At 49.0% G+C, this 21,208-nt stretch overlaps 1 protein-coding gene across 4 annotated transcripts in view; it reads right to left on the bottom strand.

Annotated features, from left to right (window-relative positions):
* Positions 1-21,208, bottom strand: part of LOC147097735 (long-chain fatty acid transport protein 1-like) — a 54,006-nt gene that overhangs the window by 16,584 nt on the left and 16,214 nt on the right. For all 4 annotated transcript variants that reach the window (XM_085971781.1, XM_085971780.1, XM_085971782.1 and 1 more), the window contains exons 3-6: positions 19,064-19,458; positions 16,624-16,785; positions 3,995-4,064; positions 1,552-1,643 (exon numbers count right to left, since the gene is read on the bottom strand). In XM_085971781.1, coding sequence (XP_085827907.1) covers positions 1,552-1,643; positions 3,995-4,064; positions 16,624-16,785; positions 19,064-19,458 — 719 coding nt within the window. The remainder of the gene's footprint in view (positions 1-1,551; positions 1,644-3,994; positions 4,065-16,623; positions 16,786-19,063; positions 19,459-21,208) is intronic.

Here is a 21,208-nt window from a genome sequence, read left to right as displayed (position 1 = left end):
GTAAATGATGTTAACACAGGTTCCTTAAGTGAATCCTCTTCCTCATGACATAATTTTAATTAAAAATTGACATCGGAGGGTTACACAGCTTAAACTCTGATGAATCATTCGTCTCTTAACTCTGTACAGACAGTGACAGACCTGCCGAGGGTTTACACCACAGTCCGCTTTTATTTCAGTTCGCAGATTTTATTTTTATATCTACACCAGAACTTAAGAAGTGGTATCAGCCACAATTCATAGCAGGCGAGATGTAATGGGGGATTGACAGGGTAGATGCTGAGAGGTTGTTTCCCCTGGCTGGAGAGTCTAGAACTAGGGGGCATAGTCTCAGGATAAGGGGTCGGCCATTTAAGACTGAACTGAGGAGGAATTTCTTCACTCAGAGTGTTGTGAATCTTTGGAACTCTCTGCCCCAGAGGGCTGTGGTTGCTGAGTCTTTATATATTCAAGGCTGAGATCGATGGATTTTTGGACTCTAGGGGAATCAAAGGATATGGAGATCGGGCAGGAAAGTGGAGTTGAGGTCGATGATCAGCCATGATCTTGTTGAATGGCGGAGCAGGCTCGAGGGGCCGTATGACCTAATTCTTATGTTCTTAATCACATCCAAGGTGGCTTAAACAGGTAAACAAAGAGCTCACAGACTGAAGGAAGGTTCACAGCTGCAGCGTAGCACCTGTCTGTGTTACAATATTTAATGATTTGTGAAGGGGTCTCTCTCGTGTGGCACCATTTGGCATTCCGGCACTAAAAGAGGGGGCAACACCCAAGGTAGCTGGGCGCGAAGCCCTGTGCTACAGAAACTCAACATCTCAACCTAATAAACAATGCACAGGTGTATACTTGGTGAATGCATTTCAAAAAAGATTTCAAAGCCCTCCTGACTGAATTACATCAAAGGCAATGTAGAGGCAAACTGATCAGCTGGAATTCTGAAAGAGAGACAGGACCTGCCATCAAAGGAAGTAGCAGACACAAAGAGCCCAGTGTGATTCTCCTGGCCTGTCCTACTATTTGAGAAATGTCATACTCTACTCTCTCATGCCACACAATAGCACGAGGCGTCAGCTGTGGCTCAGTGGATAGCACAGGACGCTTCTGAGCCAGAAGGTTGTGGGTTCAAGTCCCACTCCAGACCTGAGCACGTAATCTAGGCTGACACTCCCAGTGCAGCGCTGAGGGAGCGCTGCAGTGTCGGAGGCGCCGTCTTTCGGAGGAGATGTTAAACTGAGACACAGAGCAGGTTCACTGTAGGCTGATACAAGTGAGAAATTGGAATGATCGATAAAAAAAGGGCTGAGCTCTTCTGTCCTTAAGGTGACTTTCCTTCCTTAGGTGCCTCAGCATCGAACCTTCAATTGATGATTCTGTTGGGTGGGTCAAGCTCGGAATGTGGTTTGGGGACTGGGGTGGTGGTGAAAGACACGGTGTGCTCTTACATTAACCCACTACGCCACGCCACCTCATTCCACAACACAACCCCCGCACAAATTAATACGGCAATGGAAAAACCGCAAAACCGTGAAGGTCAACGTGACCGTGTGTTACCTGCTGAATGATACAGTGGCAAGCAGTCATAAATAATGTCATTGTGCCTCATTCGGAATCCGTAATAAGCAAACGCAGCCATCCTATAGTACCTGTAACCAAGGACACCGGGTAAGTAATGAGTGGGGTGGAGGGGGAAAGGCACAGCTGTATATCGCACAGAGCAGGCCAGTCACCGTGTCCCTGTAGCCCACACAACATGGCAAAGATTGACACCAGGAAGTCATGAACAAGCTCTTCACAATTTTCACTTGAAGGGACAGGAAAGAGAGAGGGGGGGGGGGGGGGGGGAGAGTAAGATATACATAGAAACATAGAAGATAGGAGCAGGAGTAGGCCATTCGGCCCCTCAAGCCTGCTCCGCCATTCAATGAGATCATGGCTGATCATCCAAATTCAGTACCCTGTCCCTGCTTTCTCCCCATATCCCTTGATCCCTTTAGCCTTAAGAAATATATCTAACTCCTTCTTGAATATATTTAATGAATTGGCCTCTACTGCCTTCTGTGGTAGAGAATTCCACAGGTTCACCACTCTCTGGGTGAAGAAATTCCTCCTCATCTCTGTCCTAAATGGCTTACCCCTTATCCTTAGACTGTGACCCCTGGTTCTGGACTCCCCCGCCATCGGGAACATCCTTCCTGCATCTAGTCTGTCTAGTCCTGTTAGAATTTTATAAGTTTCAATGAGATCCCCTCTCATTCTTCTAAACTCCAGCGAGTATAAGCCCAATCGCTCCTCATACGTCATCCCTGCCATCCCAGGTATCAGCCTGGTGAATCTTCGCTGCACTCCCTCCATGGCAAGAACATCCTTCCTCAGATAAGGCGACCAAAACTGCACACAATACTCAAGGTGTGGTCTCACCAAGGCCCTGTACAACTGCAGCAAGACATCCTTGCTCCTGTACTCGAACCCTCTCGCTATGAAGGCCACAGCAACGCCCAACCCACTAGTGGCTCCGGGCACCACCAAGCCACCCAGACCAGAAGAACTCTTGGTCCGTGCCCGGTTAGCCAGACTCAGCCAGGCAGCAGGTGGGGTGTTAAAATTGCCCCGGACACCCCATGGGTTGCTAGGAGGCTTCCTCCTCCTGACCAGCTCCTCCTCTGATTGCTGCTGGCCAATGCACAGGCGGCTCCCGAGTGAGGGCAGGAGTGGGCTCAGCTGTCACGCCTTTCACAGTCAAATAGCCCACCAACACTCGCACGAAGAATGGGCAGGGGGATGAGGTACTGGAGGGCTGCTGGCAAATCTGGACCCATACAACAAGAGTTAGCTTCATCGGGCAAGGAAGAGAGGAGGGGGATAAGTTAATGCAAACTGGATATTTGCGAGAAGCATCTTGCAATTCCTGGATCCAGAGCAGTGACTTTAAAATCAGAATTAGGCTTGTTCTTGGTCCAGTAAAGCTCTGACGCCAACTGCTGGTGTAGCTCACAGGGTGTTTAGTATCTGGGCTATAATGTATTTACTTAAAAGAAAATGTACCCCCCCCCCAACAGCTCTCTCTCTCTCTCTCTGTCCAATATAGATGCAGGATCAATTAGCATAATAGCACTCTGCTCCCATCACCTCGGGCAAGTACATTCACAAACATCACGATGCTGTGAGCACTGTGCGGCTAACACAGGCTACAGAATTTAACACCAGCTCTGGTGTAGGGCTCCCGCCTACACAAACTAGGCTTGTATTCCCTGGAATTTAGAAGATTAAAGGGTGATCTGATCGAAGTTTTCAAGATATTAAAGGGGAACGGAGAGGGTCGATAGAGAGAAACTATTTCCGCTGGTTGGGGATTCTAGGACTAGGGGACATAGTTTAAAAATTAGAGCCAGACCTTTCAGGAGTGAAATTAGGAAACACTTCTACACACAAAGGGTGGTAGAAGTTTGGAACTCTCTAAATAGATTTTTGATAACCAAAGGTATTAAGGGATATGGGCCAAAGGCGGGTGGATGGAGTTAGGTCACAGATCAGCCATGATCTCATTGAATGGCGGAACAGGCTCGAGGGGCTGAATGGCCTCCTCCTGTTTCTATGTTCCTTCACATTGCCACGTACTAAAAATCTGCACAAAGATGCAGTTTACTGTCTTGGTGATTAACGCGTTTGTAATTGTTACTAATCATAGAATGATACAGCGCAGGAGGAGGCCATTCGGCCCATCGTGCCTGTGCCGGCTCTTTCCCCAGAGCCCTGCAACATTTCTCCCCTTCAAGTATTTATCCAATTCCCTTTTGAAAGTTACTATTGAATCTGCTTCCACCGCCCTTTCAGGCAGCGCGTTCCAGATCACAACAACTCACTGCGTAAGAAAAAAATTCTCCTCAGCTCCCTCCCTCCCTCCCCCCCCCCGGTCCTTTTGCTGGAGCAAAATCTTGAGAAGTCACAGCAAACGCAGCCACTGCCCTCTGCTCTGCCATGCAGTCCTGGTACGCACCTGCTGTGCACGACAATGGCAGCCTTGGGCATACCCGTGGTGCCAGACGTATAGATGTAAAACAAGCGATCTACAAAAACAACAGAGAGAGAAATCAAGTTTGGTGTTATTCGCGTCTAGTTAAGATTTCCAGCATTCCCACAGAACTTTCCCCTTTTCGTCTCCCCATACCCCTTTAATTCGAATTATATGACAATTACGGCATGTCAGCTTTTGGAACAGGGAAGGAGATTGGCCCTTTTCTCACAGACCCCAGCTCTCAACTATTACACGGAGGAATGCCTACAGTTCGACCTGTGACGGCCAATTCAAAACCAAAGCAAATCACTCAAACATCAGTCCAAAGTGGAATCAGTCTTTCAAAGCTCAAGGACCAGTAAAAGAAACTGCATAAATCAACCAAGAACTACAAGTTTTAATTATCTATAATACACTAATAGTCTTCATATTATTACATATAATATTGTGTACAGTTTTGGTTTCATTACCTAAGGAAGACTGTACTTGCCTTGGCGGGTGTGCAATGAAGGTTCACTAGACTGATTCCTGAGATGGGGATTGTCCTATGAGGAGAGATTGAGTTTATATTTCCTCGAGTTTAGAAGAATGAGAGGTGATCGCATTGAAATGTATGAAATTCTTAAGGGGATGCTAGGAGGTTGTTTCCCCTGGCTGGGGAGTCTAGAACCAGGGGTCACAGTCTCGGGGTAAGGGGTCGGCCATTTGGGACCGAGAGGAGGAGAAATTTCTTCACTCAGGGTTGTGAATCTTGGGGATTCTCTACCCCAAAGGGCTGTGGATGTTGAATTGTTGAGTATATTCAAGGCTGAGATCGATAGATTTTTGGACTCTAGGGGAATTAAGGGATATGGGGATCGGGTGGGAAAGTGGAGTTGAGGTCGAAGATCAGCCATGGTCTTACTGAATGGCGGAGCAGGCTCGAGGGGCCGACTGGCCGACTCCTAATTCTTATGTTTTAATGTTATTGTAAACAACGCTGCATTTGAATTTCTCTTCTCTTCTGGTTTTACAGATTTATTAATAGAAATGCACAAAAGTTAAAAAGCCACATGTATGTTGCTTCTAGGATCCAGCGATTCTTGATCATATTTAGTCAGTCTTATGTACAAGGGAGGAAACGAAACCAGTCCCTGACACTCTCAGACACAGGACAACAGCAGCAATTAAACCTTCAGACGCACAAACTCGCACTGCTGCAATAACCAAGCAGATGGCACTCTATACAATAGGAATCAATGTAGCACGAATTAGCCCTCGGTCACAGCGCTGCACTGGCCAATGCTGGTCACGTGCTTTTCTCACTCGCTAGAGGGGAGACGCGTTGTCACAGCGCCGAGGAGCGCTGATTGGGCTGCAGTGCACCAGAGTGACCTGAGGAACAGACGAGCCCCTCTGCTGATTGAGCCTTTAGGGAGCCCTGTATGTCGCGAGAGCTGCTGTTGACATCTTGGGAGGATTCGGGATGCAATTTTCACCCCTCTACCCCTGCTCCTGCAGTCCAGCTTGCTGGGTTTTGGGGGAGAGCGAGTGAGCTGCTCGGCTCACTCCTGCTTCACAGGCTGGAAGTGGCAAAACCGCAGAGGGAAACGAGAGCGGTGGGGGGGGGGGGGGGGGGAAAAAGAGAGGGCGGATTGTCGTGATGATCTGCTGAAAGGAAAAGTTGTTGTACTAATACCCGAAGTCGTGCACATTCAAGCTATCCGACATGGAAACCTGATCGTTGCGGAGCTGGAGTTACTCAAACACTGCACTTCTGCCACATGCGGGTCAATGAGTGCAGTTAACCATCCACATCAGCCAGTCAAATGGTACAGCTACATATATTTACAGCACAGCAGCCATTCGGCCCATCGTGTCTGTGCCAGCTCTTTACTAGAGCAATCCCAAACTAATCCAACTGCCCCGCTCTCTCCCCATAGCCCTGTATCAATCCCAAACTAATCCCATTGCCCCGCTCTCTCCCCATAGCCCTGTATCAATCCCAAACTAATCCCATTGCCCCGCTCTCTCCCCATAGCCCTATCAATCCCAAACTAATCCCACTGCCCCTCTCTCCCCATAGCCGTATCAATCCCAAACTAATCCCACTGCCCCGCTCTTTCCCCATAGCCCTGTATCAATCCCAAACTAATCCCACTGCCCCGCTCTCTCCCCATAGCCCTGTATCAATCCCAAACTAATCCCACTGCCCCGCTCTCTCCCCATAGCCCTGTATCAATCCCAAACTAATCCCACTGCCCCACTCTCTCCCCATAGCCGTGTCAATCCCCAAACTAGTCCCACTGCCCCACTCTCTCCCCATAGCCCTCATCAATCCCAAACTAGTCCCACTCTCTCCCCATAGCCCTGTTTCAATCCCAAACTAATCCCACTGCCCCTCTCTCTCGCCACAGCCCTGTTTCAATCCCAAACTAATCCCACTGCCCCACTCTCTCCCCATAGCCCTGTGTCAATCCCCAAACTAATCCCACTGCCCCACTCTCTCCCCATAGCACTTATCAATCCCAAACTAGTCCCACTCTCTCCCCATAGCCGTTTCAATCCCAAACTAATCCCACTGCCCCGCTCTCTCCCCATAGCCCTGTATCAATCCCAAACTAATCTCACTGCCCCACTCTCTCCCCATAGCCCTTATCAATCCCAAACTAGTCCCACTCTCTCCCCATAGCCCTGTTTCAATCCCAAACTAATCCCACTGCCCCTCTCTCGCCACAGCCCTGCATCAATCCCAAACTAATCCCACTGCCCCGCTCTCTCCCCATAGCCCTGTATCAATCCCAAACTAATCCCACTGTCCCGCTCTCTCCCCATAGCCCTGTATCAATCCCAAACTAATCCCACTGCCCCGCTCTCTCTCCCCATAGCTCTGTATCAATCCCAAACTAATCCCACTGCCCCACTCTCCCCATAGCCTTGTATCAATCCCAAACTAATCCCACTGTCCCACTCCTCCCCATAGCCCTGTATCAATCCCAAACTAATCCCACTGCCCCGCTCTCTCCCCACAGCCCTGTATCAATCCCAAACTAATCCCACTGCCCCGCTCTCTCCCCATAGCCCTGTATCAATCCCAAACTAATCCCACTCCCCCGCTCTCTCCCCACAGCCCTGTATCAATCCCAAACTAACCCCACTGCCCCGCTCTCTCCCCATAGCCCTGTATCAATCCCAAACTAATCCCACTGCCCCACTCTCTCCCCATGGCCCTGTATCAATCCCAAACTAATCCCACTGCCCCACTCTCTCCCCATAGCCCTTATCAATCCCAAACTAGTCCCACTCTCTCCCCATAGCCCTGTATCAATCCCAAACTAATCCCACTCCCCCGCTCTCTCCCCACAGCCCTGTATCAATCCCAAACTAATCCCACTGCCCTGCTCTCTCCCCATAGCCCTGTATCAATCCCAAACTAATCCCACTGCCCCACTCTCTCCCCATAGCCCTGTATCAATTCAAAACTAATCCCACTGCCCCACTCTCCCCATAGCCCTGTATCAATCCCAAACTAATCCCACTGCCCCGCTCTCTCCCCACAGCCCTGTATCAATCCCAAACTAATCCCACTGCCCCGCTCTCTCCCCATAGCCCTGCATCAATCCCAAACTAATCCCACTGCCCCGCTCTCTCCCCATAGCCCTGTATCAATCCCAAACTAATCCCACTGCCCCACTCTCCCCATAGCCTTGTATCAATCCCAAACTAATCCCACTGTCCCACTCCTCCCCATAGCCCTGTATCAATCCCAAACTAATCGCACTGCCCCGCTCTCTCCCCACAGCCCTGTATCAATCCCAAACTAATCCCACTGCCCCGCTCTCTCCCCATAGCCCTGTATCAATCCCAAACTAATCCCACTGCCCCGCTCTCTCCCCATAGCCCTGTATCAATTCAAAACTAATCCCACTGCCCCGCTCTCTCCCCATAGCCCCGTATCAATTCCAAACTAATCCCACTGCCCCGCTCTCTCCCCATAGCCCTGTATCTCCCTCAGTTTCAAACATTTATTCAATTTTCTCTTTTTAGATTTAATGGTCTCTGCCTTCACCACTTCCTGTCGTAAGTCAATTCCATGCTCCAACAACCCTCTGTATTATGAAAACTCTCCTAATCGATCCAATTAAGTCTCTTCATAATTTAAAAAACCTCTATTAAATCTCCCCTTACCCGTCCCTGTATATAATCCCAGCATCTCAATTCTTTCCCCGTAACTGCAGCTTCCCATCCCTGGAACCATCCTTGTGGAGCTACACTGTACAGTAGAAAACAACCGGCCGTTCATGGGGTGATGTCAGGAAGCACTTCTTCACACAAAGGGTTAGTGGAAATCGCAAACTCTCCCCCCGAAAAAGCTATCGAGGCTGGGGGGTTAATTGAAAATGTCTAAACTGAGATTGATAGATTCTTGTTAGGCAAGGGTATTCAGGGTCACAGAACCAAGGCGGATAAATGGAGTTAAGATACAGATCAGCCATTACTACAATTATATAGGGCCCTGGTGAGACCACACCTGGAGTACTGTGTACAGTTTCAGTCTCCTTACCTAAGGAAGGATATACTTGCCTTAGAGGCGGTGCAACTAGACTGATCCCTGGGATGGGGGGGGGGGGGGGGGGGGGAAATTGTCCTATAAGGAGAGATTGTGGAGACTAGGCCTATAACCCCTAGAGTTTAGAAGAATGAGAGGTGATCGCATTAAGAATTTTATATGTTTCAAAGGGCTTGATGGAGTAGATGCAGGGAGGATGTTTCCCCTGGCTGGGGAGTCTAGAACCAGGGGTCACAGTCTCAGAATAAGGGGTCGGCCATTTAGGACTGAGATGAGGAGAAATTTCTTCACTCAGAGGGTGGTGAATCTTTGGAATTCTCTACCCCAGAGGCCTGTGGAGGCTCAGTCGTTGAGTATATTTAAGACAGAGATCGATAGATTTTTGGATACTAAAGGAATCAAGGGATCGGGTGGGAAGGTGGAGCCGAAGTAACATGATCTTACTGAATGGTGGAGCAGGCTCAAAGGGCCACATGGCCTACACCTGCTCCTATTTCTTAATGTTATAACTGAATGCCAGAACAGGCTGGAGGGGCTGAATGGCCTCCTCCTGTTCCTAGAAAACCAGTGCCGGGCCAAAAATGTGGTCAGCTTCAGGCCTTTTAGGGAACAAGTGGTTCTTAAATTTGAAAGAAGTCCCGCCGCGACCACGGATGAGCCAAAATGTTTGAGCTCACAAGCAGGAAGCATTTTTTTTTTTTAATTTCAAGGGCTCACGCTCTCTTTCTCTCTCTGTGCGGCCCTCCTGAACGGACCTGACCATCGTTTCGGTTATACGGTAGTCTCATTGGATTGCTTTACGTGAAGATTGCACCGTTTGCTGGTCATGTGAAGAGTCAGAGAGGAAAAAACAAATCAGCCTGCTTGCAAGAATCCAATTGTTAACGGACTAATTTCAGAAGAGCAGCTATTTTTAAGCCATCTGACATCTGGTGTGTGATAAATGACTTTCCCAAGCCCCCAAGTAAAGTCTGCCATGAACAGAGTTTGACTGATTAGCTCAGGCTCAGTTTGATGATCGTTTGCCTCTAACAATTCTTCACCACCACCCCACCTCACAAAATGTTCTTCTAGTTATTCTGCATTCACTGCTCTCCTTTCCTCCCTTAATCTCTACCTTCATGTCAACTCCCCCGTCCATATACACACCCACGCCCTCGAGCTCATCCTCTCACGTGACCTCGCTAGTCCCTCTGTAACCATAATCTCCGACCATTTCCTTGCAATCACTCTCTACCCATATTCCCCTTCCCCCTCCTAAACCCACTACAGGAAACTTTTTACCGGCACCTAAATAACCGGAAACCTCTCTTAACCGGCAAAATTCAGGAGTAGGTTCAGGTTAAGTTTTACTTCATATTAGTGGCCGTGTAACCGGGGTTCCTGCACCTGTTGCCGTGCAACAGGGACGCCTGGATCTGTGGCCGTGTACGGGGCTCTCGTACCTTGGTAAGTATACCTCTCCGTAATCCGGACTTTTTGATCAACCGGCACCACGCCGGTCCCGTCGGTGCCGGATAAAAAAAACGTTTCCTGTACTTTCCGCATCCGTCCCGGGTAAAAAAAAAACTCTCCCTCAAGTCCCTCACCACTTAAAACCTACCTCTTTGACCAAGCTTTTGGTCATCTGCCCAACATCTTACGTGGCTCGGTGTCAAATTTTGTTTTTCTTTTTGATAACGCCGTGGGACATTTTATTACGTTAAAGGCGCTATATAAATGCAGGTTGTTGCAGTTATTGGCAGCTCTCTAGAACAGTACTTCACTAAAGTAACCACTCATACCCTCACAAAACACAAAGATCAAAAACTAAGGAGACAATCTTGCCGACGTTAAATGAATCAATTCTCAAATGCATACGGCTGCTCGCGGAGCTTGATTTTATTAATGTCAAGATCTGACAGGGCGCAATAATGTCCAAAATAACCTCGATTACATCACTCATCTCCTGCATTAAGCACAGTCTGAGGTCTGAACAGCAACAGCGGGCGCTCAAAACATGCCCCTTTTTACATATTACCGAAAAGCTTCACTTTCAGGATGAAGCACAGTGCCGCAGCGGGGGGTCTCAGTCAATGGGTATCTGGATGAACCGCTTCATTAACTGGCGGGCTGGAGGAGGAGAGAAACGAGGTGGACAAGTTTAACTCGTTTCCGGTTCTCCCCTCCTCCTCGCTACATCACCAGAGAGGGGAGAGTGGGACGCCACTGGGAGGCTAAAAGACTTCCATTAATACAGCACTTAGCACATCTCAGAACACCTTACAGTGCTTTATATACAACCAATTACTTCAAAGTGTGGTCACTGCCGTGCGCGCAAACACGGCAGCTATTTTGCACACAGCAAGATCCCACAAACCTCAGCAGGCTGAACGATCGGTTAATCTATTTTTGATGGGGTTGGTTGGCCAGGACACTGGAGGAACACCTTGTTCTTTGAATAGTGCCATGGGGTACGGAGTCAAGGTGACTAAATAAAAAACCCCATCTCTTTTCCTTCAGATTCAACAGTAACTTTCAAAAGGGGAATTGGATAAATACTTGAAAGGGAAAAAATTTGCAGGGTTTGGGGAAAGAGCAAAGGGGAGTGGGACTAATTGGAGAGCTCTTTCAAAGAGCCGGCACAGGCACGATGGGCCGAATGGCCTCCTTCTGCGCTGTAAGATTCTATGATTCGTGATTTCTGCCAGTACCAAAGAATATTCTTATATAAGAGGCATCCCAATAAGCCTGGCACAAAGGGTTCTTAAAAAGAAATAAACGCAGATTATTTCTCATTGAACAAAGGGCGAGAATTTCTGTGCACAAGTGGATAGATGCTGGCAATGCTCTCTGGAGCTTCAGGCTAGGGTGGAGGGTGGGGACTGGGGAGGTTTAGTTCAGGATTCTCTCTTGTGCCTCAGCGGCGATGCTGTGACTCAGTTTAAACTTGCTCCTCGAGTGGGGCAAAGGTTACCATTCCCCCAGCAGTAGGAAGTAGGTGGAAGGTTGCATCTTGAGCGTACACCCTTGCTCATGTGAATTGCTGTTTATGGATGTGATTCAGAGCGTGATAAGGCTTGATAAGCATAATCTGCTGAGCAAACAGCCTAAGTGGGAAAAAAAAACAAGCACAGGGCAATTTCCTGATCTCTCCGAGCTGTCCTGTGTGTTATGGGTAAATTCAGAAGCTTAAATAAAAGGAAAACATACACACACTGAGCACCCCACCCTCTCTAGTGGATCTGGAGTTTAGAAGAATGAGAGAGGATCTCATTGAAACTTATAAAATTGTAACAGGACTAGACAGACTAGATGCAGGAAGGATGTTCCCGATGGCGGGGGGAGTCCAGAACCAGGGGTCACAGTCTAAAGATAAGTAAGCCATTTAGGACTGATATGAGGAGGAATTTCTTCACCCTTCACCCAGAGAGTGGTGAACCTGTGGAATTCTCTGCCACACAGTGCAGTTGAGGCCAACTTATTAAATATATTCAAGAAGGAGTTAGATATATTTCTTGAGGCTAAAGGGATCAAGGGATATGGGGAGAAGGCAGGGACAGGGTACTGAATTTGGATGACAGCCATGATCTCATTAAATGGCGGAGCAGGCTCGAGGGGCCGAATGGCCTACTCCTGCTCCTATCTTCTATGTTTCTATGTTTCTCTCATAGGTAGTTTGAGCTCTGAAGTCCTGTTGTGATGTTTAGCTTCTAACCTGGCATATTGCTTTAAGGTCACTGCTCAAGTACTGGGAATCTAGGTAATGGTAGCTGCTTGTAAATCCCGGAGCGAATTAGAGGTCAGTTCATTTGTTTGTACATTTCAGGCTCCAGGTTAGCAAAACACAGGATAAAATTGCTGGCTTACTCGCTCGTTTGTTTTTGAAGATCGTTTTTGCATCCAGAACCAAAGCACAATGCCTGCAGTGTGACAGACTCGCGCTCGGCGCAAGTCTCTGTCGTATCAACTCGATCTTCTTCCTTGGCATGGTTCACAATGAATTGGACGACATGTTGGTTTACATAAACGGGGGATGTTTTAGCGGCCAAACGTGACTGGGGAAAGCATTGCAGGAAGGGACGCGATACTTGTAGGAGCTACATGCAAGGCCTTTAATAGATCGGCGCATTACCCGCACGCTCTGCTGCTGTCCTCTCTCTGTTAGATGCGGGATGGCGGGAGGAGGCGCTGCTGAGGGCGCGGGCCCGCATTTTCTGGTGGAGAGTAATGTTTCCCGCTAACCTGCACAGTCATCTGCAAGGTCCCGTGCGGGCCGCTCACCGGCTTTTACATTGTAGGTGCCACGCCGGCACAAAAATCTGAATGGGCTGCGCTTACGGGGGACACGGGGTGGGGGGGGGAGAGGGAAGAGAGTGCGGGGAAATGGAAGCCCACAAACGACCAGATTTACGGAATTTCATTCCACAACGCATCATGCTGGGATTTGAGCTCCTAACGCCCAAGGCCTGGAACGCTCTGCCTGAAAGGGCAGCGGAATCAGATTCCATAGGAACCTTCAAAAGGCAATCGGACGTGTACTTGAAGAGGACGAGGGCCAATTTGCAGGGTTATGGGGAATAAGCTGGGGTGCGGGATTAAATTGGACAGCTCTTTCGAAGAGCCGGCACAGGCACGACGGGCCGAATGGCCTCCTCCTGTGCTGTAAGATTCTATGATTCTAACTTCTGGGCTGTTCGTCCAGTTCCATAACCACTGGGCAACCATACCCTGTATATCTTTTAAAGTTCTTCCTAGCACTTACTGTGGCTTTACCAAGATAAAAGCAAAGTGCCGTGAAGAACTCGGAGTTGGCCATGGCTGGGAATGTGGCTACGGCACGAGGGTTTAAGGGTGGGGCAGGAAAAGGACACCTTGGGAAGGGGGGTTACACAACGAGCAGGAAAGGGCATTCCAGGGCGCAGGCTGAGGAGCGGGAGATACACCAGGAGAGGTGGCAGGATGGGGCGGAGATAAGCCCAACCTTTTCGAGCCCTTGGGTGGGTGGGTGGGACTGTAGGGCACAGCACCACCTAGCCTGGTAAAGGAGCTCGGGGGGGGGATTGAATCAGAGGTAAGTACAAGGTGCGTGTCCACTTAACGCGATAAAGTCTTGTTCATGCTCAGTAAAATTGGGTAAGTTCATTCAAAGCTTAATTGCCATTTAGAGTGGCGATCAAAAGTCCAGCTTTTCTTGTGAGAAAGACAACGAAGAGCCTGCAGACACTGTGGCTCTTACGTAGCGTGTTCCTGGGGAGTTTTTCTGTTAATTGCAAGTGGGTGCCTTTCTTTATTTATACTTTTTTTTTCAAAGTGCAACAGAAAAATTGCAATAGTGTGCAAGTTCTAAAGTAAGTACACATATATGCATAATAACAGCAGAAAATGCTGGAAAAACTCAGCAGGCCAGCAACATCTGTGGAGAGAGAAACAGAGTCGACGTTTCGGGTCGAAACCCTTTTTCAAAACTGGAAAGGAAATGAAATAGATCGAAAGGCCGGGCTGGGAGAGAACAAAAGAAGTGAAGAGACATTAAGAGGTATTCAAAACCAGACGAGATGGTGATGGGACTAGTGGAGACAAAAGACGGCTCTAGATTAGGTGTGAAATGTTTTGGCAGGATGCGTTGTGGAATTAAATACGTCGACTCTATTTTCTCTCCACGGATGTTGCCTGGCCTGCTGAGTTTTTCCAGCATTTTCTGCTGTTATTTCGGATTTCCAGCATCTGCAGTATTTTGCTATCGCGTACATGCATAGATTTGTTTGTGCAAGCAAAAGCTCAGATCTCGGCGCTCCTCCAATTCTGGCCTCTTGAGCATCCCCCGATTTTTATCGCTCCACCATTGGCGGCCGTGCCTTCAGCTATCTGGGCCCTAATCGCTGCAATTCCCTCCCTAAACCTCCATACCGCCTTGAAGATGCTCCTTAAAACCTACCTCTGACTAAGCTTTAAGAACGTAAGAAATAGGAGCAGGAGTCGGCCATTCGGCCCCTCGAGCCTGCTCCGCCATTCAATAAGATCATGGCTGATCTTCGACCTTAACTCCACTTTCCTGCACTATCCCCATATCCCTTGATTCCCTTAATATCCAAAAATCTATCGGTCTCTGTCTAGAATATACTCAACGACTGAGCCTCCACAGCCCGCTGGGGCGGAGAATTCCAAAGATTCACCACCCTCTGAGTGAAGAAATTTCTCCTCATCTCAGTCCTAAATGGCCGACCCCTTATTCTGAGACTGTGACCCCTGGTTCTAGACTCCCCAGCCAGGGGAAACATCCTCCCTGCATCTACCCTATCAAGCCCTGTAAGAATCTTGTATGTTTCAATGAGATCACCTCTCATTCTTCTAAACTCTAGAGAATATAGGCCCAGTCTACTCAATCTCTCCTCATAGGACAATCCCCCCATCCCAGGAATCAGTCTGGTGAACCTTCGTTGCACTCCCTCTATGGCAAGTATATCCTTCCTTAGGTAAGGAGACCAAAACTGTACACAATACTCCGGTCACCTGTCCTAATATCTCCCTACGTGGTTCTGTGTTAAATTTTGTTTGGAAACCCTCCAGTGAAGCACCTTGAAACGTGTTATTCCATTAAAGGCGCTGTATAAATGCAAGTTGTTATTGTTGTTGCTGGGCAGATCCAGGCGTGAAAACACGCACTTGTGTGCAAGATATCGCCATCCAGATCCTCACTCATGCACAAGTAAGCGATGTACAGATCCAGCCATACACACAGCGACACTGGTGCATAAGCCCTTTCTCACGCACACAAACACAATGCTGTTTTTCAGACTCACATTCAGAGGCGGCGCCATTATTCAAGTCTACACACACACACACACACACATACACACGATAATGCTATTCAGTTCCTGCTCTATAAAAGATCAGTGCTGCAGCTTTGTAATAAATGAAACAGTGTCTTGTTAACTGGCCAATTAACATATGAATCTGCTGAATAGCATCAGAGTGACATTAATACATTGAAGACTGGTACAGTGTCTCGTAAGGAGAGACTTGCACACTCGTAGGTTTAATGTGTCCAAGGAGTTTACTGACCACTGTGGCCAGTTATCCAATAATAAATTAAGAATTATTGAAGCATCGCTGGGTTGTAATTTCCCAGTTATAGATAAACTAAACACATTAGGCCTTACAGTAAACTTGTACAGTTAAAACATTACATCCCCCAAGAAACTTAACAAACACTGTCCTAAGTCACACCAAGTCCCGTTCACCACTCACCTCCTGTGCTCGCTGACCTACATTGGTTCCCGGTTAAGCAACGCCTCGATTTTAAAGTTCTCATCCCTGTTTTCAAATCCCTCCATGGGCCTCGCACCTCCCTATCTCTGTAATCTTCTCCAGCTTCACCCCCACCCCCAACCCCGAGATATCTGTGCTCCTCGAATTCTGCCCTCTTGAGCCTCCCTGATTTTAATCACTTGACCATTGGCGGCCGTGCCTTCAGCTGCCTGGGCCCTAAGCTCTGGAATTCCCTCCCTAAACCTCTCCGCCTCTCTACCTCCTTTAAGTCGCTCCTTAAAACCAACCTCTTTGACCGAGCTTTTGGTCATCTGCCCTAATATCTCCTTATGTGGCTCGGTGTCAAATTTTGTTTTGGGGAACACTCCTGTTAAATGCGCTACATAAATAGAAGTTGTTATTGTTGTTGTATATCATCGGCCTGTTTTTTGATGAACTAGGCTAGCATTGTTCATAGGAAGGTCGCAGTATAAGGAACACCAGACCCCGAGGGTAGTTACACGCCAAGGAGCTGGCTTCCAGCAGCCCGTTATCTACCGCCAACATCACAACAGTACATTACAGCAACTAAAGGCATCTCCACTTGTAGCAAATACTGCCGAGGGTAGGGCTGCATCACGTCAGTGGGAAAACTGGCTCCAGAGTCATCGACCTGACATGTTAACTCTCTCCACAGATGCTGCCTGACCTGCTGAGTGTTCCCAGCATTTCCTGTTTTATATTTCAGATTTCCAGCATCCGCAGAATTTTGCTTTTTATAAAGAATATTAGTATTTACATTCGGGAAATAATGCTGCATTAAAATAATCACCCATGAATCCTATGGCCGGAGGAGGAGAGGGGGCGAATTTGGAGGCCGCGCCGAGCAGAGGGTCCAGGTGTTCTGTGGCAGCTGCAACTTTACTCGGATCCCAGCTCCCACTGCAGAACCGCCGAACGTTTTTCCCCAGGAATCCGTTCACTTCCAACAGGGCTGGAATACAAGCACAGGCATAAAACAAATCAGCTGCAGCTCCGCCAGCAACAAGTCAGTTCTTCTACACGTTGCAGATACGCCGGGTTTAGTGCTTTACCTTCGCGGTGCTTCAAAGGGCAGCGCACTTTAAATTGCTGCGACATTCCGCGACAGGACAGGTCCGAGAGAGATTGAAAATACCGCCTGTACAGAAATAGCGCACATCTGGAAACACCCGAGAAGTTTTTTTTTAAATTCGCTTATGGGATGTGGGCGTCGCTGGCAAGGCCGGCATTTATTGCCTATCCCTAATTGCCCTTGAGACGGTGATGGTGAGCCGCCGTCTTGAACCGTTGCAGTCCATGTGGTGAAGGTCCTCCCTAACAGCACTGTGGGAGCGAGTTCCAGGATTTTGACCCAGCGACGATGAAGGAACGGCCGATATATTTCCAAGTCAGGATGGTGTGTGACTTGGAGGGGAACTCGGAGGTGGTGGTGTTCCCCGTGCGCCTGCTGCCCTTGTCCTTCTAGGTGGTAGAGGTCGCGGGTTTGGGAGGTGCTGCCGAAGAAGCCTTGGCGAGTTGCTGTCAGTGCATCTTGTAGATGGTGCGCACTGCAGCCACGGTGCGCCGGTGGTGGAGGGAGTGAATGTTTAAGGTGGTGGATGGGGTGCCAATCAAGCAGGCTGCTTTGTCCTGGATGGTGTCGAGCTGCTTGAGTGTTGTTGGAGCTGCACTCATCCAGGCAAGTGGAGAGTATTCCATCACACTCCTGACTTGTGCCTTGTAGATGGTGGAAAGGCTTTGGGGAGTCAGGAGATGCCATCTTTCATTAACACCACCCCCCCCCCCCCTCCCATGTATGAAGATCAAACTTCACAGATTTGTGTCCTAAAATGACACAGCACAGGAGGAGGCCAATCGGCCCATTGGCCTAGAAATTGGGTTGGGGCGCCAAGGTGGCGCAAAAGTCGGCGAAGCGCAGGATTTAGCGCAGCGATCGGAGTGATACCGATCGCCAGATATTCAGTTTCATTGCCCCTCGAGGGACACGGGGCGAGGCTCGAGGCGCTCCGCGTCCCTCTTAGGGCGCTGAAACTGATTATCGCAGCGCAACGTGCCGCAGCGTGCACGCTGCGGCACTGCAGGCCTTCCTCCCACTGTTAAGGGGGAGGTGCCTGCAATAGCGCGAGCCCCGATCGCAAGTGCCGGCAAATGAGCCCGGCACCAAGGAGAAGTGCCGGGCTCTCGGGAAACAGCCGGCAATGCCGCCCGGGGGGGGGGAGGGGGGAAACAGGGAGGCCGGGGACGGAGGTGCTGGCAGGCGGCTGCCGGAAAAGCGGCCGCCCCGCACCTCCACCTTAACTTGCACCGCTGCCGGCACAGTAAGGCCCCGTGAACCGGGCGCGGGTAGCGAGCGGCGCAAATGCGGCGTTCGCTACCAAATATCGCGAACAGGGCATGAATGGGGCGCTGCGCACACCGATGACGTCATCGGTGGCGGCGCAGCGCAAACGTCTAACGCCACCATTAGCGCCCCTGCTGAATATCGCCGCAGACGCAGCCAGTGGCGCTACAGCCACTGACTGCCTCTTTAGGCGCTAACAGGTGGCGCTACTCACCCAATTTCTCCCCCATTGTGCCTGTGCCAGCTCTTTGAAAGAGCTCTCTATTTAGTCCTACTCTCCATAGCCCTGCAACTTTTTCCTTTGCAAGCATATATCCAATTCCCTTTTGAAAAGTTACTACTGAATCTGCTCCACCGCCCTTTCAGCATTCAGAATCTCCTGGACTGAAGTAAAAGATCCCGCGGCCACTATTTGGCAGGAGACCAGGAGCGTTCTCCCCGGCCAACATTTTTCCTTAACTAACATTCACTAAAACAGTCAATTATCTCATTGCTGCTTGCTGTGCACAAATTGGCTTCAGCGTTTGCCTAAATAACAGCGACTGCACCTTGAAAAAAAATGTAATGAATTGTCTGGAAAGTGTTTGTCATAAATCGCAACTTCTACAAGAAGTAACTCAGGAAGTACTACTGGACAGCCAGCTGAGGGCACCGTCCGAGGAGTATAAATACTCGGGCGTGGGCCCAACTTGGCCAGAGACAATCTGGAAACAGGAAGCTAGTGACTACTAACTAGACCTCCATGTTTTGTTACAAGTCGTTTAAAGCCTTGCTTTATGTTCAACCAAGTGCGTAGTGAGTCTTTATTACGTCAGTGTTGTTCCAAGAATGTGAAAGGCTCTGGAAATACAAGTTCTTTCTTTTTAACTGCATACAGATGCTGACTCACCATCGCTCATCTCTGCTCCAAAGATAATAGCTTTGGCTCCTGACACGGACAGGCAGTGAGTAAGCGCGTCCTGACGAAGGTTGAAGTTGAGCAGGGCGCCCTCCACTCCGATCTTCGCCATGCCGAGCCACAAGCCAACGTACTCGGGCCTGCTCTCCATGAACAGCGCGATGACATCACCCGGCCGATAGCCCTGCTCGTGCAGGAAGTTGCCCACCGCATTGGAGTACTCGTCGAGCTCCCGGAAGGTCCACTTCTCGTCGACTCCTTCGTAAATGAGGGCCACTTTATCCGGGTGTCTCCTCACCGTCTCCTGAAAGATCTTCGGGATGGTGTTGTCCTCTCGCTGGTGTTTCCTCACGGCTAACTTAACCCGCAGCAGCAGTAACAGGCCGCTGCCAAGGAGGAAAAAAAAAATCACAGGACATTAATTTTGTTCTGATTGCATTCTCTTTGGAACTCGCGAAATCACCAAGAACCAAGACGGGTGCTCGAGTCAGAAACATGATCTGTAGTTTGAACCTGTTGAGAATTCCCTGATAGATAACCCTGGTTTCTGATGCCAATCTTTCACTGTCACTTTATAAAGGGACACTTAAAAATAATTTGCATTTCTACAGCACCTTCAGGATGTTCCAAAATGCTTTACAGTCAATGAAATACTTTTTTGAAGTGTAGTCACTGTTGTAATGTTGGAAATGCGGCAGCCAGTTTGCGCACAGCAAGCTCCCACAAATAGCAATGTGGTAATGGCCAGATCATCTGTTTTAGTGATGTTGATTGAGGGATAAATATTGGGCCCAGGACACCAGGAATAACTCCCCCTGCTCTTCTTCGAAATGGTGCCACAGGATCTTTTATGTCGAGAGGGGGCAGACGGGGCCTTGGTTTAACGGCTCATCCAAAAGATGGTGCTCCCTCAGCACTGCACTGGGAGTGTCAGTCTAGATTTTTGCGCTCAAGTCCCTGGAGTGGGACTTGAACCCACAACCTTCTGACTCAAGAGGCGAGAGAGCTGCCCACTGAGCCACGGCCGACACACAGGTATAAATCCCACCGGCACGCTGTTCCTTTTCCCTGCATCCTGGCTCGGCTGCTGTCTGTACTGAGCCACAGAGATCAGGAGGACCCAAGTTCAATTCCTAGTCTCGGACCATTGCCGAGGATGATATGGAGCTGGAGGAGGCCATTCAACCCCCTCGAGCCTGCTCCGCCATGCAATTAGATCATGGCTGATCTGCACTTTAACTTATCTGCCTTAGTTTCATATCCCTTAACCAACAAAAATCAATCGATCTCAGTCTTGAAAACTCCTACTGCCCCAGTCTTTTTTGGAGGTGGCGGGGGGGAAAGAGTTCTACCAACCTCGGTGTGGAAAAGTGCTTCCTGCCTTCACTTGTGAATGGCCTGGCTCTAATTTTAAGATTATGCCGCCTTTTCCTCAATTTCCCCCAATCAGAGGAAATAGTTCTTTAGTATCTACCCCATCAAATCCGTTTAACATTTCGATCAGATTACCCCTCAATCTTCTATCCACGAGGGAATACAAGCGATGATCTTCTGCTCTTTCTAACCTCGGCCCTTCACCAAAGTTTCTTAATAAAGTTACAGTTTCCTCCATGCAGACTGTACGGCAGTGATAAGGCAGCCACTCACCACAAGCCACTCTTAATAACCTGAAACAATGTTATAAGCGATGCCGTTTCGTTTGAGCAACGCTGGCACAGGGTTGTCTGGTGATGGGCCAGGAAACTTTGCTCAGCGCTGCACTTAAACCCACAGCTTGCCGCCCAACAATAATGGCTCGCATTTCACGAGCCTTTAGGAGGGGACGCACGGCCGCGTAAACTCCAGTTGGCATGAACTCGCGTAGCCTTTGGTCGGAACCCGCGCCCCCCTCATTGGAAAAGGCCACTAAGCTTATTAATTTTAAAAAAGTTGTTTCCTGCTCATAAGCTTCCTTTGGCAAGCTGCCATTGACCAGATTAGACTTTTAATTACAGTTTTTCTACAAGACCTTTCCAACGCCTGGCTGCTGAACTTACCCGGTGAACAAACCGTTCCAAAGACCGACCTATCGAACCTAGCTCGCACAGATTTAGGTGTCCCAGCTAGAAGACACACTTCAGCAACAATCTGCATTTA

Source organism: Somniosus microcephalus, chromosome 31 (genome assembly GCF_052327205.1).
Source record: "Somniosus microcephalus isolate GS21.2 chromosome 31, FLI_Smic_1.0, whole genome shotgun sequence".
NCBI lineage: Eukaryota > Metazoa > Chordata > Chondrichthyes > Squaliformes > Somniosidae > Somniosus > Somniosus microcephalus.
Note: the sequence above shows the minus strand (reverse complement) of the source record. Positions and strands in the feature narration are given on the sequence as shown.